At 51.6% G+C, this 17,047-nt stretch overlaps 2 protein-coding genes and 1 long non-coding RNA gene across 5 annotated transcripts in view; 2 read left to right on the top strand and 1 right to left on the bottom strand.

The window, feature by feature from the left end:
* LOC143691076 (uncharacterized) overlaps window positions 1-8,804 on the bottom strand; it is a 29,569-nt gene extending 20,765 nt beyond the window's left edge. The window contains exon 1 of the long non-coding RNA XR_013179338.1: window positions 8,345-8,804. This is a non-coding gene — a long non-coding RNA (uncharacterized LOC143691076). The remainder of the gene's footprint in view (window positions 1-8,344) is intronic.
* The window catches only part of TCF20 (transcription factor 20), a 152,476-nt gene extending 142,558 nt beyond the window's left edge, over window positions 1-9,918 (top strand). For all 3 annotated transcript variants that reach the window (XM_077169060.1, XM_077169059.1, XM_077169057.1), the window contains one exon: window positions 8,637-9,918. In XM_077169060.1, the coding sequence (XP_077025175.1) occupies window positions 8,637-8,654 (18 nt within the window). In that variant the 3' untranslated portion in view covers window positions 8,655-9,918. The remainder of the gene's footprint in view (window positions 1-8,636) is intronic.
* A 2,004-nt stretch (window positions 9,919-11,922) lies between these two features.
* On the top strand, window positions 11,923-15,983 carry LOC143691075 (cytochrome P450 2D17-like). The gene is made up of 9 exons (XM_077169062.1): window positions 11,923-12,231; window positions 12,849-13,020; window positions 13,364-13,516; window positions 13,586-13,746; window positions 13,995-14,171; window positions 14,349-14,490; window positions 14,726-14,913; window positions 15,077-15,218; window positions 15,320-15,983. Exons 1-9 carry the CDS (start codon window positions 12,043-12,045, stop codon window positions 15,496-15,498), a joined length of 1,503 nt encoding a protein of 500 aa, XP_077025177.1. The 5' UTR covers window positions 11,923-12,042; the 3' UTR covers window positions 15,499-15,983.
* Window positions 15,984-17,047: the final 1,064 nt, after the last annotated feature.

Below are 17,047 nucleotides of genomic sequence, written 5' to 3'. Positions count from 1 at the left end.
GGAACGCAGAGTCCAAAATCCACAGGGCAGGCTATGAAGCCGACGACTCTGATGGATGGCCTGGATGAACTCCACAGGAGAGGCTCACCAGCCAAAGCAGGAATGGGACTTGTCTCCTCTGAGTCCTCCTAAAAGGCTTCCCATGATTAGATTTAGCTCACTAATTGCAGAAGACACTCCCTTTGGCTGATGACAAATGGAATCAGCTGTGGATGCAGCTGACGTGATCATGACCTAATCCTATGAAATGTCCTCATTGCAACAGACAGGCCAGCGCTTGCCCAATCAGATAAACAGGTACCACAACATGGCCAAGTTGACACGTGTCCCTAACCATGACAGTCTACCCCTTGTCAACTTGGCACCTATATATATATCACCTTAAACCATACTTAATTTCCAAATGAAAACAAATAAGCACACATTTTTTCTTTTACCTGACAATACTCAACTGTCCTGCATATAACTGGAAACACATTAAATCTCTCCAGAATAGGGTGCAAATCCTTGGGCAACATTCATTCTAAACTTGATATCTTAAATCAACTTAAATACAACTTAAATACAACTTAAATAGTATAACATGAACAAAACAGCATTACAGTCCTTGTTTCTGTAACTGATCACATGGTCGAAGTTCATATTTATCACTACCTTCTTCCACTACCCATTCCATGTTCCCTTTACCCTCAGCAAGCACTTCATCTGGCCGTGGTTCTTTACCTGGTGGGGTGACCCAAACCTTCATTTCTGAAGTTTCAGAGCCATTAGTAGTCCTGCCTGGATTGTGTTGTTGCAGTTTTCCATTGATTTTAATCACAGGGCATGGTAGTACTAGTAGACGCCCTAGGGGATCTCGTATATTCCAAGAAAACTCTTCTTTACCTCCATTATGTAGTTGCAGTCCTACTTCCTTCTGATAGTCAGGGTCAATTACCCCAGACAATAATGTAATCCCCTTCTTGGCTTGTTGATCCAGAGGCATAAGTAGCCCAGAGTGACCAGGTGGCAGTCTTAACTTCCAATTCAGTGGTATCACTGTTGTTTCTCCTGCAGGAAGCACACCCCATTTTGGAACTAAAACCTGTAGACCAGCAGAACTCAGGGTAGCAGGGACAGGAAGCAAAAATTTTCCTAGTGGATCACTAGGGGTAATAGTGTGTGGTACCACACCCATTTCCATCCCTTGGTTCCTGGACCCATGGGTCCTGGCTATGGGAGAAACAGCACCATACAGCGGACACTGATTCAGAGCATACACAGCTTCCTGGAGAACATTACCCCAGCCTTTCAAGTTTTTGCCACCTAGTTGGCACCGTAATTGAGTTTTCAAAAGGCCATTCCACCATTCTATCAATCCAGCTGCTTCTGGATGATGGGGAACATGGTAAGACCAGAGAATTCCATGAGCATGCACCCATTTCCGCACTTCATTTGCTGTGAAGTGTGTTCTTGATCTGAAGCAATGCTAGGCAGAATACCATGACGATGGATAAGGCATTCTGTAAGCCCAGAGATGGTAGTTTTGGCAGAAGCATTGCGTACAGGGAAAGCAAACCCATATCCAGAGTATGTGTCTATTCCAGTCAGAACAAATTGCTGCCCCTTCCATGAAGGGAGTGGTCCAATGTAATCAACCTTCCACCATGTAGCTGGCTGGTCACCTTGGGGAATGGTGCCATATCGGGGGCTGAGTGTGGGTCTCAGCTGCTGGCAGATTGAGCACTCAGCAGTGACTGTAGCCAGGTCAGCCTTGGTGAGTGGAAGTCCATGTTTCTGAGCCCATGTATGACCTCCATCCCTACCACCATGACCACTTTGTTCATGGGCCCACTGGGCAATGACAGGAGTTGCTGGGGAAAGAGGCTGACTGGTATCCACAGAACGGGTCATCTTATTCACTTGATTATTAAAATCTTCCTCTGCTGAAGTCACACTCTGGTGTGCATTCACATGGGACACAAATATCTTCATGTTTTTAGCCCACTCAGAAAGGTCTGTCCACATACTTCTTCCCCAGACCTCTTTGTCACCAATTTTCCAATTATGGTCTTTCCAAGTCCCTGACCATCCAGCCAAACCATTAGCAGCAGCCCATGAGTCAGTATACAAATGCACCTCTGGCCAGTTTTCCTTCCAAGCAAAATGAACAACCCGGTGCACTGCTCGAAGTTCTGCCCACTGGGAGGATTTCACCTCACCACTGTCCTTCAAGGACACCCCAGAAAGGGGTTGTAGTGCTGCAGCTGTCCACTTTCGGGTGGTAACTACATATCATGCTGAACCATCTGTAAATCAGGCCCAAGTTTTCTCTTCCTCAATCAATTCACTGTAAGGATCTCCCCAAGAGGCCATAGCTCTGGTCTGGGAAAGAGAAGGTAATGTGGCAGCAAGAGTGGAAACCATGGGCATTTGTGCCACTTCTTCATGTAACTTACTTGTGCCTTCAGGACCTGCTCTGGCTCTATCTTGTATATACCATTTCCATTTTACAATAGAGTGCAGCTGTACACACCCAACTTTATGGCTTGGTGGGTCAGACAACACCCAACTCATGATAGGCAACTCAGGTCTCGTGGTAACTTGGTGGCCCATGGTTAAGCGTTCAGTCTCTACTAAGGCCCAGTAGCAGGCCAAAAGCTGTTTCTCAAAAGGAGAGTAGTTATCTGCAGCAGATGGTAAGGCTTTGCTCCAAAATCCCAAGGGTCTGCATTGTGATTCTCCTATAGGGGGCTGCCAAAGGCTCCAGACAGCATTTCTATTTGCCACTGAAACTTCCAGCACCTTTGGATCTGCTGGATCAGATGGCCCAAGTGGCAGAGCAGCTTGTACAGCAGCCTGGACCTGTCACAGAGCCTCCTCTTATTCAGGTCCCCACTCAAAATTAGCAGCTTTTCTGGTCACTCGATAAATGGGCCGGAGTAGCACACCCAAATGAGAAATATGTTGTCGCCAAAATCCAAAAAGACCAACTAGGCGTGGTGCTTCTTTTTTGGTTGTTAGAGGGTCCAGATGCAGCAACTTCTCCTTCACCTTAGAAGGGATATCTTGACATGCCCCACACCACTGGACACCTAGAAATTTCACTGAGGTAGAAGGCCCCTGTATTTTTGTTGGATTTATCTCCCATCCTCCGACACGCAAATGCCTTACCAGTAAATCTAGAGTAGTTGCTACTTCTTGCTCACTAGGTCCAATCAACATGATATCATCAATATAATGGTCCAGTGTGATGTCTTGTGGGAGGCAGAAACGATCAAGGTCTCTGCGAACAAGATTATGACATAGGGCTAGAGAGTTGATATACCCCTGAGGTAGGACAGTGAAAGTATATTGCTGACCTTGCCAGCTGAAAGCAAACTGTTTCTGGTGGTCCTTACTAATAGCTATTGAGAAAAAAGCATTTGCCAGATCAATAGCTGCATACCAGGTACCAGCGGATGTATTGATTTGCTCAAGCAATGATACTACATCTGGAACAGCAGCTGCAATTGGAGTTACCATCTGGTTGAGTTTACGATAATCCACTGGCATTCTCCAAGACCCATCTGTTTTCTGCGCAGGCCAAATAGGAGAGTTGAATGGGGATGTGGTGGGAATCACCACCCCTGCATCTTTCAAGTCCTTAAGAGTGGCAGTAATCTCTGCAATCCCTCCAGGAATACAGTATTGCTTCTGATTTACTATTTTGCTTGGTAAGGGCAGTTCTAGTGGCCTCCACTTGGCCTCTCCCACCATAATAGCCCTTACTGCACGAGTTAGAGAACCAGCATGGGGATTCTGCCAGTTGCTCAGTATGTCTATGCCAATTATACATTCTGGAACTGGGGAAATAACTACAGAATGGGTCTGGAGGCCCACTGGACCCACTGTGAGATGGACCTGCGCTAAAACTCCATTGATCACCTGGCCTCCATAGCCCCCACTCTGACTGGTGGTCCAGAGTGACGTTTTGGGTCCCCTGGAATTAATGTCACTTCTGAACCCATGTCTAATAATCCTTGAAATATCTGATCATTTCCTTTTCCCCAATGCACGGTTACCCTGGTAAAAGGCCGTTGGTCTCCTTGGGGAAGACTTAGAGGAAGATTAACAGTATAAATTTGTGGCAGTGTAACAGGTTTCTCCCCCATAGGGACCTGGCCTCCCCTTTATTCAGGGGGCTCTGGGTCTGTAAACTGTCTCAAGTCTGGAAATTGATTAATGGGCCATGACTCAGTGTTTTTGTAATTCAGGTTAGACTTCTGATCCCTTGACCTAGAACTCTTGTTTATACATCTTGAACAAGAATTTAGTAGACTGCCCTTCTATTGTATTTCTAGGTACCCCATGATTTACTAGCCAATGCCACAAATCTCTGCGTGTCATATAATTCTGATGCCTCCTTTGAGTTTGCTGTCTATTATAATAGCCGTGTCTACCCTGTCTTTGGTGATTAAGTGCTGCCACCTGGCTTCTGCCAACTCGGGATCCCATCATCCCCATGGTGTTTAAGAATTCCAGCTCAGTGATAGCAGTTCCTACAGTAATATCTGACCTACAGAGAAGTGCAACCACAGACTCTTTAGGGATGATGGTGCTAGTCTCACAAGTTTATTTTTCACTGTTCTCGTAAAAGGTGCATCCTCTGGAAATTTCTGGGGTGTAAGAGCAGGCTTTGCATGATAAATCCACTCTAACATTCCAATCTCTCTAAGCCTCTGGATCCCCTCATCTACATTATACCAGGGCAGTTCTGGCATTTCAACCTCAGGTAATGTTGGCCACCTTTTGATCCATGTTTCAACCAGCCACCCAAACAAGCTGTTAACACCTTTTCTAACCACTTGAGCTATAACATTGAATGCAGAATCTCTGCTTAGTGGGCCCATATCAATAAATTCAGCCTGATCCAACCTTATATTCCTCCCACCATTATCCCACACTCTTAAAATCCATTGCCACACATATTCCCCTGATTTCTGTCTATATAAATTGGAAAACTCACACAGTTCTTTTGGAGTATTACGTACCTCCTCATCTGTGATACTTTGTACCTCACCTTTAGGGGCTTGTTGAGACTTTAGTCTAGTTATAGGTCTGGAAGAAATGAGGGGTGGTGGGGGTGGGTCATGAAAAGAATTAGAAATATCTTCCAAGCCATTTGCTTCAGGGCCTTCATTTGCAGTTTCATCTGGTGAAACAGGATTAATCACTCTAGGGCTAATCCCTTCAGGAGGAGGTTGGGTGGCCAATCCTCAAGGCAGGCTGGAGGTGGGGTGGCTATGTCCTCAGGGCAGACTATTACTGGGTTATCTTGAGAAGACTCAGCATGGCATAGGATTTCAACCTCGCCCCCAACATCATTATCAATCCATATGTCACCATCCCATTTTTCAGGGTCCCACTCCTTTCCAGTCAATGACCTCACTTTAACGGCAGACATCATGCAAGACTGAGATTTCAGTTTACGTTGTAAAGTTGCTACTCTAACAATAAGATTCTGAGTCTGATTTTCAGAGATCTCAAGTCTAGGTCTGCAGGAAATAAGATTTTCCTTCAGGATACTCATACAAACGTCTACATGTTTCAGAGGGCGCTTAAGCTTCTCATTTGAAGCCTTAAGCCTATCCCTTAATGTAGACAGTGTATCTAACAACAACCAACCAACATCTCTTAACTCTTATTTCTACAAAACTCTGTAAAGGCGTCAAAAACATTATCCCCCAGAGTCTGGCTTCGTACAAGCAAAGCATTAGGAGAATCGAATGATGATATTTTGACTATCTCCTTTGCCAGCTCACTCCATGGATTGGGAGTGTCATTCTGATTATGGGAATCAGAGTCCTTAGTGTCTCTGAGTCCAGTCAGAGTAGAAAACCATTCATAAAAACCCATTTTTAAGGTTCTGTTTCTTAAGAACCACTCCCGGTGCCAAGATGTATTAGTTAGGGTTTTCTAGAGAAACAGAATCAACAGGGAACACTCGCAAATATAAAATTTATAAAGGTGTCTCACGTGACCGCAGGAACGCAGAGTCCAAAATTCACAGGGCAGACTGCGAAGCTGACGACTCCGATGGATGGCCTGGATGAACTCCACAGGAGAGGCTCACCAGCCAAAGCAGGAATGGGACTTGTCTCCTCTGAGTCCTCCTTAAAAGGCTTCCCATGATTAGATTTAGCTCACTAATTGCAGAAGACACTCCCCTTTGGCTGATTACAAATGGAATCAGCTGTGGATGCAGCTGACGTGATCATGACCTAATCCTATGAAATGTCCTCATTGCAACAGACAGGCCAGCACTTGCCCAATCAGATAAACAGGTGCCACAACTTGGCCAAGTTGACACGTGTCCCTAACCATGACACCTCCCAATCTTCACACAACAGGCTCTGTTCTGTCCTCCATGTGCCAGCCTCAGTCCCTTCCTCAGAGAGGCCCTCTCTGTTGGTCCTGTCTAAATCACAACCGCCACCTCTACAGTCTTCCTAGTTTTGTCATCACAATTTTTGACTATTTGTTTACTCATTATCTGCATCCTCCACTAGACTGCTCTGTGTGAACACATATCGCATCTGTTTTTCCTGGTATTACAAGATCTTGGCACCTAGAGGTGCCAAGTAGTACTTGTTAAAGGGGCAAATCACTGTGCCCTGCCTCAGCACAGATTTAGAATTAGACTCCTCTTCCTACGCTGCATCTGTTGCAGATATGAGGACACGCTCTGGATTCCTGCTGCAGATGCAAAGGGCCAGCCCAGAATTGGGTGTGGATAGGTAGGAAGGACAGCCTCTGGCTGAGCAACAGCACTGAACCAAAGTGGAGTAGGAAAGCGTGTGAGTCTCTGTGAGGCCAGAGGAGGAAGACGGCAGCCAGGAAGGCTTTGGCCCCAGATTAGAGCTTGCATGCCACAACTGAGGATCTAGATGCCTTATTAAAGAGAATATTGAAAATCCTCAGCACAGAAGTGGCAGCTAGCTCACTGAGCTTGTGCCAGCTGCAGGTGGCAGGGCATTTGCTCCCTGGCTTGCTGCCCTGGTGCATGGCCATCTTCTCTCAGCCATATCCCCTGGACAAGGCCACACAGCAGTGAAGCTCTGTGATGGCTCAAAGACAAGCCCTAGGGCCCCATCAGAGGAGCTTTGCCTGGATGTGCACCCAAGTCCCACTTCTGACCACCTATGTGGCTTTGAGCCACACCTGTCCTCTTCCTGAACTTCAGCGTCATCATCTCTAAGACAAGGGCTCCTAAGTCAGGATGTCTGTAAAGCCCCTAACACAGTATCTGGCACCTAGAAGCTGCTGAAAGAGTATTGACTTTTTGCTGTTCTCTCTACTAAATTCAGGAACCATTTCTTAGAAGTAACTCCTTGAGAAGTTTGGGTCCCGTTGCCTTCAGGGTATCTTGTGTTTGTGTGTGGGGTGGGGGTGTGACAGCATTGGCCGTGAGGGCTGGACAACCTTCGGGCCCAGGGTCACCTTTAGGAACAAAGAGCCATGTTGTGACCACATATATCCTGAGAAGAATTGGAGGTCTGCTTTCACCTGAGCCTGGAGACACTGTAGTGCTATCTCTGCAGAGCATCTTCCCATTTATTCCTGTTTTTGCCAAACATTTAGGATTCTCCTTTTAGCAAGATGTGCTTTTTAAAAAACACATTGTTAGCTGTACATACGCCGTGCACAGATATCAGCCTTCCTGACTCTTTGCATGTTGGTAGGCTTTCAGTAAACAAAGATAACAATACCTGGGTTTTACTGAGGACTTTTGCAGGAGGTGGGGGGCAACAAAAAGAGTTTGAGAAAGAGGTGTAATAAATCTGCCTCCCCCAGCCCACCTTCCAGCTGCAAGCAAAGAGCAAGGCTGCCACAATTCCTGGCTTCTGGTTTAATTTTTCCCTACTGGATAGAAGCCCAGAGGTTGGACAGCCCTGTGGGTCCTGAGGCCTTGGGCTTCTTAGGCCCAGGAGGATCATGCCTCAGCTCTGTGAGAGCCTCTCTTCTCAACAGAGAAAGGGCTGAGAGATACCCCACCCCAACCCCACTCTCAGTGGAGCTAAAGCCTGTTTTGTTAAGTGTCAGTGGCTATATCAGCTAAAGGCTTCTCCACACTGACTGTGCTTCGTGGTTTCAGGCCTGGTTGCCCTGCCCTCGTTGACATCCACACTCTGGGTGCCTTCTCGGGCTCAGCAGGGTAGGAGCCTGTGTCATGTCTCCTCCTCCACTTTTGGGGGACTAAGTTTTGCTACTAATGTACTAAGCCACAGCCATGTACTAGAAAAACTCCAAGGCTGCCCCAGTCCAGAGCAGCCCCCAGCACTAGAGGGTCACAGAATGCTCTCCTAGTCTCCGTTCCTTTTACCTGCACTTGGGAGGAGGACCTGCAGTAGCAGGGCTCTTGGAGTGGGGCCCTGCGCAGCTGGCCAGGTCACTGGTGCCTTTAAGCATGTTCCAGGCCACAGACACTCTGTAGTGGCTCGGACATTTGGTGCAGATGTCTCCCGCATCAGTAGCATGTATATCCAGAGTGTCCTGACTGCCGTGCTGAGTGGGGCATGCAGAAAGCCCTGTCCTCACCCCACCATGGAGGAGGGGCTGTGACTGCAGACCCTGTAGAGGGTCTCAGCCCTGAGCTCCATTGTCTTGTTTTCCAGGTGAAACTGTGGAGATGAGAAGGTGGTGGACACTCGTGATGGCATGGATATCGTCCTACTGCGCAGCCACAACCCTTGCCCCGCCCTGCCCCAACGTGCCTGCTCATGCCAGCACTTCTTCCTAAATTCTTACATCACACTCAGTCTGGTGACATCACAGGAAAGACAGACTCAAGAAGTTAGAATGGCTGTTTCCATGGACACAATCTCCATAGTGACAATGTGGGGGGAGGGGAACGGGAGGGTTGATGGGGAAAGGGGGGGGGAATTAAAGGGAGGGATAAAAAATATATATATATAAATCTATTTTTAGTCTGGAAAGACTTTGTTTAAATGAAAGGTGCGCTATCCCTTTGATTCTATTTTAAAATTACAAGTTAACTCCAAATTTGTTCCAATGACAGTGAAATTTAAATGTGAAATTCAACTGAACAAACTCTCATCTCATAAAAGACGGGAGTGTGTAGCTTTGATCTGTAGCCTGTCTCACTCCGATTCAGAGAACACTAGACCCAGGACTGAAAGAGCAGACAAACCACATCAAAACAATCCTTTTCTCATTTGTTTGTCTCCAAGTGGGAAGGTTTCTGGGGGGAGGGAAGTGGGAAGGTCCATGTTTTCAAAAGGGGTGGAATGATGTCTAAATACAAAAATAAATTTTTTTCATTTCCAGAAACACTACTTATTTATTCTTATTTTAAATTTTTTTCTCTTTTCTTGGGTGACAGTGGCAGGTGCCCCCGAGTTCAGAGCTGTGACCTGGGTCACGGGGGCTGTGTTGTGTGGCCGGCAGGCGGGGCCGAGGGAGGACCGGCAGCCTCGGCACCTTCCGGGCAGCCGGGCCTGACCCTGGGGCTGGGAGGAGGCCCCGCCTCTGCTGGGGGGACAGGAAGGTGAGGGGACAAGAGCTGCTCCAGGATGGCCTGGGCCCTGTGAGATCCGTGTGGGCTCAGTGGGCCAGGGACACCCAGTTAGCCTTTTTTACTTTGTGCTTTCACTTTTATAAAGGAAAAGGGGGCCTGTCAGTTGAGCAGCCCTGTGCTACATGATTCTTTATGTTGTATTGTTTCATTTTGCTTTGTAAATTGTATAATTTTTAAATATCTGAGTTTTAAAAAAAGAAAAAAAGTACAAAAAAATCTTGTTAAGGCCTTAAGAAGGGGTTAGTGCATCTTTCGGGGGTCACTCTGCCATGGGGATAAAATAGCTGTTCACAAACAGTTTTATTTAAAAAAACAAAAACAAAAAAACTGAAAAAATAATAAACTTCATTTTAACCTTGTTTCCTTTTTTGTTTCGTGTAAAGTGGATGCGTCTGTTCCTCCTTCCGTTCCGGCTCCTGCAGGCCAGGCAGCCCTTAGAGCCAAGCCCGGGATGAAACAAACCGACAGCTGCTCTCACTGCTCGGCCTGCGCAGGAGGGTGGCGGGCAGCGCGTGGGGACGGGCAGGCCGACCTCAGCTGACAGGACGACACATTGCCAATCAACATTCACTTTAAAGGTTATAAAAAAAAATGGCAATGTTACCAGACTTTTTTAAAGAAGTACTGGGAGGAGTGTTGGGAAGTAGAAACAAGCAATTATAAATGAGTTCTTCTATGCTCATCAGTTTGGGGCTATACAAATGGCAGATTAATCTAGTTGTAATGGCTCCATCTGCAGCATGGTCCATTTCTCATTTTTTGCTCAGCCGGGATAGAGATGTGGGGGTGTGGTGTAGGCTGTGGGATTGCATGCAGAGACACGAAGGTTCTTTGAGCCTCTTGGGTTCCCGTTCCCACCCTGGCTTGGCATTAACACAGTTAAAGTGAAATGCATAGATTTTGGGTGTCCATGGCTAAGTCTCACAACTTGAAAAAATGTTTTGAGGAAATTATTTTCCTGACAGCAAATGCTTCTTTATCATTTTCTATTTTATTCTTTTGTCCCCTTTTGACTTGCTAACACCCCAGCTGGGCACAAGTGATCATTCTAGCTCTTTCCTTCACTGGCTTCTAAAATGACCTTTGCTGGGCAACGACTCATGTACCACATCTTCCTCCCAGCTCCAGCCTTTGCAGTGAACTTATGTGCGTTTCAGCAGCTGCAGCCTTTGAGTTTAACATGCTTGTAGGTGTGTACCCATTCAGCAGTGGCACCTTTACTACATGGAGCTGCTTACCTGGACACAGGTCATCCCCGGCTGCCAGAGCATCCAGCCCACGCCTGAAACTCCAGCAGCTCCACCAGAGCAGAAGCTCCATGGAGGGCAGGCGAGATGTGGTTCTCTAAAATGAATAAATCCCATTAATCCTGCCTATGAGCTGTTTGGGCACCTTGGGAAAGGTCTGGTCCATACTTTTGGGAAAGAAGGTGGAGGGTGCTGCTTCAGGCCCTGCCTCAGTTCGGGGAGAGCACCTTCAAACCCTAAGCTGTTGAATACTCCAGCTATTTCCAGAGCAAAGAGCAACCTTGCCTCACACACCCCCAGACTGGGCGAGGGGGCATGTGGTGGAACAGCCATGCCAGGCCCTGCCTGCCTCCTGCTCTGTGAAATGCCTCTGTCCCACTTCCTGGCTCCTTTACCTTCCCCTTTCACTGGGACTCAGCCTCGGTTTTAATCAGCTTAACTGACTTGAAGACTTGGCCCAAATCCCAGCCCTTTTGTTGTGGAAGAAGGAGTTCAAGTCCCCACCCTGGCAGAAAGGTGACACTGAGCAAGCAGCAGAGAGGCCAGGACATGGGGCCTGGACATTGCCCAGTACCGGGGCGCCCAGGCTGAGCAGTGATTGTGTGAGGGCTTTGGTGGTGGTGGGTGGTTCTGTGTGCTGGTGCATGTTAAGGGTGCACAGTGTGAGGTGGGGGCCAGCAGGAAAAGCGCATTTTCTGTCTCTCTGCCCCCCAGGGTTCCACTGTCCATCCCGATCTCCCCAGGCCCTGAAAAGCAATTCCAGGAGGAGCAGGTGAGGGTGGGAAAGCGAAGGCATATTCTGAGGGCCAGGTTGTAAACACGTCAGGGTGCTTCAGGGTCATAGCAGGCTCTATCGGGTTTTATTAGCCTCAAGACTTGTAAGCAGCCTGCACAGTACAGGGGTGGGGCCTCGTCCCAGGACTCTGCTCCTACCCCACCTGGCAGGGACAGGAAGAAGAGAAGGAACAATGACCTAGGGATGTTTCACAACTAATGGGGACTGGTTCCTCCTTGCTTACTCAGCATTGTTCCAAACAGACTGGGTAGGGCAGAGGGCACAGGGCAGGCCCTGGTTCTTTATTAAAGGACAGGGCACAGCCTGTGGAAACCGTCTGTGTGCTGGGAATTCCTGGTCTTATCCCGGGTGCCTGGTGTGATCAGGGTCCCACGTGTGGACAGCTCCCTGCATGCTCATCACCTCCCTTGCCCAGGATCCTGGTGGGCAGTGAGGCAGCCATGGGGCTGCTGACCGGGGAGGTGCTGGCACCCCTGGCCGTGGCCGTGGCCATCTTCCTGCTCCTGGTGGACCTGATGCACCGGCGCATACGCTGGGCCCCACGCTACCCACCAGGCCCCCTGCCACTGCCTGGACTGGGCAACCTCCTGCAGGTGGACTTCCAGGACATGCCGCACAGCTTCAGCAAGGTGAGGGAGGTGGTGAGCTGCGGGACAGCAGGGGTCCCCTTCTAAGAATGAGACAGGAGGTGGGAGGTGACAAGCAACTGGTCCAGAAGAGGTTGGTCAGAGGTTTTTGGGGAGGAGATCTATGCTAGGAAATCAAAGTGCAGAGAGGACAAAGTCTGAAGATGGCTGGGACTTGGCAGCGGGTTTGGGATCAAGTTATGCAGCACGGTAGGTTTCAAAAGACAACTAAGGCAACCCAAGAAAAGGGCTAAAGAAGAGGTGGAGGGAGAAAGTGGAGGTGGGAGGATGACCAACTGGAGAGTACCTTCAAATTGGAAATAATGGTGGAGAAGGAACAGTGACACGACCCAATCTGTCCACTGTGGGCCACAGGCTGCTCACCTGGCTGAGACTGTCCCCTCACAGTAAGATGAGATGCTGACTCAGGCCTACTGATAATTTTGGTGAATCTTGCAAAATCGTCTCAAGATGGTGGGTTCCAAGGAAAGGTCCTAGTGCTGGAGAGGGTGTGACCCAAAGCAGGAGGCCAGATGTCCTCGAGGTCCCCAAGGTTGGTCCGGTGAGCATGAGACCAGCAGCCTGAGGGTTTGACGGCGCCCTCGGCCCTGGGCCTGCAGCTCCGGCGCCGCTTCGGGGACGTGTTCAGCCTGCAGTTGGTCTGGACGCCCGTGGTTGTGCTCAACGGGCTGCCGGCAGTGCGGGAGGCGCTGCTAGAACGCGGCGAGGACACCGCAGACCGCCCGCCCGCCCCTGTCAACGAGCACTTAGGCTACGGGCCCCGGGCACAAGGTGAGGGGTGGCAGAGGAAGAGACCGCTGTCCAGCAGGAGCTGGGCAGGCAGCGGCCCCAAGTCTGGCAGGGCGGGACAGACGCGGCTGACGCGGGCAAGGGGCGCAGGAAAAAGGCCACCCAGGCGGGGAGAAGCAGCTGGAGGGCGCAGCGGGTCCGGGGCACGGGTTGGGTCGGAGTGTGCCAGGGCATTGGGCGGGGTCTGAACGGGGTGGGTGGGGAGGTCAAGGCAGGATGAGCCCGAGGAGGGCGGAGTTGGGGTCTCCCTGAGCAAGGAGGAAAAGCATCTGATTGGGTGGGGGATAAGGGCGGGGCCACGCCCAGACGCTCACCCCGCCCCCAGGTGTGGTCCTCGCGCGCTACGGACCCGCGTGGCGAGAGCAGCGGCGCTTCTCCTTGTCCACCCTGCGCAACTTTGGCCTGGGCAAGAAGTCTCTGGAGCAGTGGGTGACCGAGGAGGCCGCCAACCTGTGCGCCGCCTTTGCCGACCATGCAGGTGAGCGCCGGGGCGGGGACGCGGGGCACGAGGGGCGACCGTCCCTCACCGGTTCCCTCTCCCCACCAGGCCGCCCCTTCAGCCCCAACAACCTCCTGAACCAAGCGGTGTGCAACGTGATCGCCTCGCTCACCCACGGGCGCCGCTTCGAGTACAGCGACCCGACCTTCCGCAAGCTCCTGGGGCTGGTGCAGGCCCTTCTGAAGGAGCAGCAGGGTTTCACCCAGGCGGTGCGCTCCGGCCGGCGTTGGGAGCGGGAGGAGGACCCGGAGGGGTGCCGCCTTGCCCCTGGCACTTGATTTGGGGAGGGCATTTGTGCCTGGGGGCGAGGGGAAGAAGGGCACCTCTGGGAGGAGCACAGCGAGAGTACAGGCCAGGGCCCAGGGCCGGGACACAGGGCCCGCAGGGCTGGAACGGGCCTGGCCAAGGAGGGGGCTGAGTGCAGGGAGGACGAAGCCCCGCCCTGCGGCCCGCACAGGTGCTGAATGCCTTCCCGCTGCTCCTGCGCATCCCAGGGGTGGCCGGCAAAGCCTTCCCGGTGCAGAAGGCCTTCATGGACCTGCTGGACGAGCTGCTCGCTGAGCACAGGAAGGCCTGGGACCCGGCCCAGCCGCCGTGCGACCTGACGGAGGCCTTCCTTAGTGAAATAGAGAAGGTGAGGGGTGGGCTTTTCGAAGCATGTGTGGGTAACCTAGAGGACACAGAAGGGTTGTGATGGGAGGTCTGGGCATGGCCCAGTGGCCAGGCACCCAGCCCGAGCTGCACATGGTGGGGTTCTGTCTGGGAATGCCCTCCCTCTGCCCCTGAGCCAGCCCTTCTGTGTCCGGCCCAGGCCAAAGGGAACCCCGAGAGCAGCTTCACTGACGCCAACCTGCGCATGGTGGTGAGCAACCTGTTTGCAGCGGGCATGGTGACCACCTCCGTCACGCTGGCCTGGGCCCTCCTGCTCATGATCCTGCACCCGGATGTGCAGAGTGAGCCTGCCTGGGTCCCGGGAGGCAGGAAGTGGAGTGTGGGCAGGGCCAGGCTGGGGGCCTGAGCTTCCTCTGGACACCACGGGATGCTGCCCAGAGCTGGGCCTGGGCTCCTGTAGCAGTGTTCCTCCTCCACGTGGGCACTGCCCCCAACAAAGGGGATAGGCGGCTGTCAGGGCAAGGTCAGCACTGAGCCTCCTGGGCTCTGGTCCCTGAGGGTCGCTTGTCTGCCCAGGCCGTGTCCACAAGGAGATCGATGAGGTGATAGGGCAGGGGCGGCGGCCAGAGATGGCGGACCAGGGGCGCATGCCCTTCACCACAGCTGTGATCCACGAGGTGCAGCGCTTCGGGGACATCATCCCCCTGGGCGTGCCACATATGACATCCCGCGACACTGAGATCCAGGGCTTCTGCATCCCCAAGGTAGGGTCTGGCCCCCCTTCCCTGCCCAGCTCGGAGGCATAGTTCGGGGAAGCTTCCTGTGTGCCAGGCAGATGGTGCAAGTGCCCTTGCTTGTGCAGTGGCAGCAGGCGCGGCATCCCCCAGCCCTTGACTCCACCCTTCCCACCTGGCCTCTCCTGCTCAGGGGACGACACTCATCCTCAACCTGTCATCAGTGCTGAAGGACGAGACTGCCTGGGAGAAGCCTTTCCGCTTCCACCCGGGACACTTCCTGGATGCCCAGGGCCGCTTCGTGAAGCCGGAGGCCTTCATGCCTTTCTCAGCAGGTGCCTGTCGGGTGCTGGGCCCCTGCCCTTTTCCCGAGGGGGCTCGGATGGGCAAGTCCCTGGCTGCTTCTCCTCACCGAGCCCCCCATGCCCACCCACAGGCCGCCGCGCATGCCTTGGGGAACCCCTGGCCCGCATGGAGCTCTTCCTCTTCTTCACCTGCCTCCTGCAGCGCTTTAGCTTCTCGGTGCCCACCGGGCAGCCCCGGCCCAGCGACCACGGCCTCTCTGCCGTCTTTGTGACTCCGTCCCCCTACCAGCTCTGTGCCGTGCCCCGTTAGAGAGGGTCACCGGGACCCTCCCTCACACCCCACCCAAATAGCCCAACCTACAATAAACCATTCTGGCAGCACCCACCTCACTCTCTGTGCAGGTCCTGGCTGAGCTGGAGCCTCAGCTGCCTGCCCCTGCCCAAGGAATTGTTCCATTTCCCTTTGCAAATGACTCCATTTGACAGATGGGTATACTGAGGCTCAGAAGGTGCCTGGCTTCCCTTCTCTTTCACCCCACATCACTCACTGAGACCCAACACTGGCTGCCTGGGTTGGTGACATTGATATAAATGTCTCAACTCCTGGAATGTCAGGCAGGCAGAGGGACAGGAATGGGCTGCTGTGAGGACAGGTGCTGTCCCTGCCTGGGATGGTGGAGGGGCTATACCGTGGGTCTCCCAAAACACCTGAGACTCTGCGATTTACCAGAAGGACTTACAGAACCAGCAAACAGGCTATACCCACGTCTCATGGCTGGTGTGTTTCCACCATGTGTGGTGGGGCCAATTATCCTCAGAGCTTGAGTGTGGTGTGCACACATGCTTTGCACCCAGAATTGTTGGGTCCCCCATACTGGAGTTGGATGAGTGCTGGTCCCAGCCAAATGTGTTTTGTGGGTGTGGCTGCAGAGCTTCCCATAGCCTTCCTGTCTCAGGGTAGGCCTGTGTCGCAGGGGAGCTCAGATCACATTGTGTTACCTCCTGCTCTCATCCCATCAGACATCCTATTCTGTTTGAAAGCTTTCCCCTCACCTAACGGGTGATGTGCACAGGCACTCTTACTGCAGGGCTTGCTGCTGCATTGGTCTGTCCCCCGCAACTAGGGGCTGTTCTAAGCATTCAGTCACCAGGGTTTATTCAGTCACAGAGTGTTCAGCCCGCTGTGCCCAATGGTCATACTCCTTCCTAATGATGCCCTTTATAGCATCTGTAACCTCCACAGTAAGAGTCAAATATATGGGCACATCACCTAAGTTCCACCCAGGCTTCCACATTCAGTCCAGCTCAGCTTCCTATTGTGTGATCAAAATGGTGCCACACAGATTTGAGGCTCCTATGCGGCCTTGTCAGGGTCCAAAGAAGGAGTGAGCTTGGCAAACATGACTTCATGCTTTGGGCATCTGGTGAATTGTGCTGAGTGTCCCGTTGTTCTCTCACTCTGCACCTCTTCAAGGCGTCACCGTCACATGGCCTTCCCTTGTTGAATAACCCGTTCATTCATTCCTCCCCCCTTGGCTGCTATTTCTCCTCTTCTCCATTTATTACTGATTTAATATACATGTGCCCACCTTTGGAAGGACGTGAGGCCGCCCAATTTGGCAGCCACATTGCCAGAAGTGAGATCTTGAGCCTCCCCCGGGGCCCTCGCCTTCGTGTAGAGGAGCACGGAACACGTGGGCATCTACCACGAGGCAGGACAGCAGCTTTCACTGCAATCCTGATTTTGCAAGACGGTCCACCTTGACAGGCCATTAGGGATTCCTCTGTAAAGGCATCATGGTACAGTTCACAGTTTCTCACTAAGGCACGGGTAGGAAAAAAGGAAGTTTTGGTGATGT

The sequence above is a fragment of the Tamandua tetradactyla genome, chromosome 7 (assembly GCF_023851605.1).
Source record: "Tamandua tetradactyla isolate mTamTet1 chromosome 7, mTamTet1.pri, whole genome shotgun sequence".
Taxonomy (NCBI): domain Eukaryota; kingdom Metazoa; phylum Chordata; class Mammalia; order Pilosa; family Myrmecophagidae; genus Tamandua; species Tamandua tetradactyla.
The sequence above is the reverse complement of the archived record's forward strand: the minus strand, read 5'-3'. Positions and strand labels throughout refer to the sequence as shown.

What these genes read in the sequence shown, in the direction of transcription:
- LOC143691075 (XM_077169062.1), top strand. Translation starts at nt 12,043, where the DNA reads ATGGGGCTGCTGACCGGGGAGGTGCTGGCACCCCTGGCCGTGGCCGTG. An exon ending in CGCCTTTGCCGACCATGCAG is followed by an intron (nt 13,517 to 13,585) that starts GTGAGCGCCGGG and finishes TCTCCCCACCAG; the next exon opens with GCCGCCCCTTCAGCCCCAAC. An exon ending in AGCAGGGTTTCACCCAGGCG is followed by an intron (nt 13,747 to 13,994) that starts GTGCGCTCCGGC and finishes CGGCCCGCACAG; the next exon opens with GTGCTGAATGCCTTCCCGCT.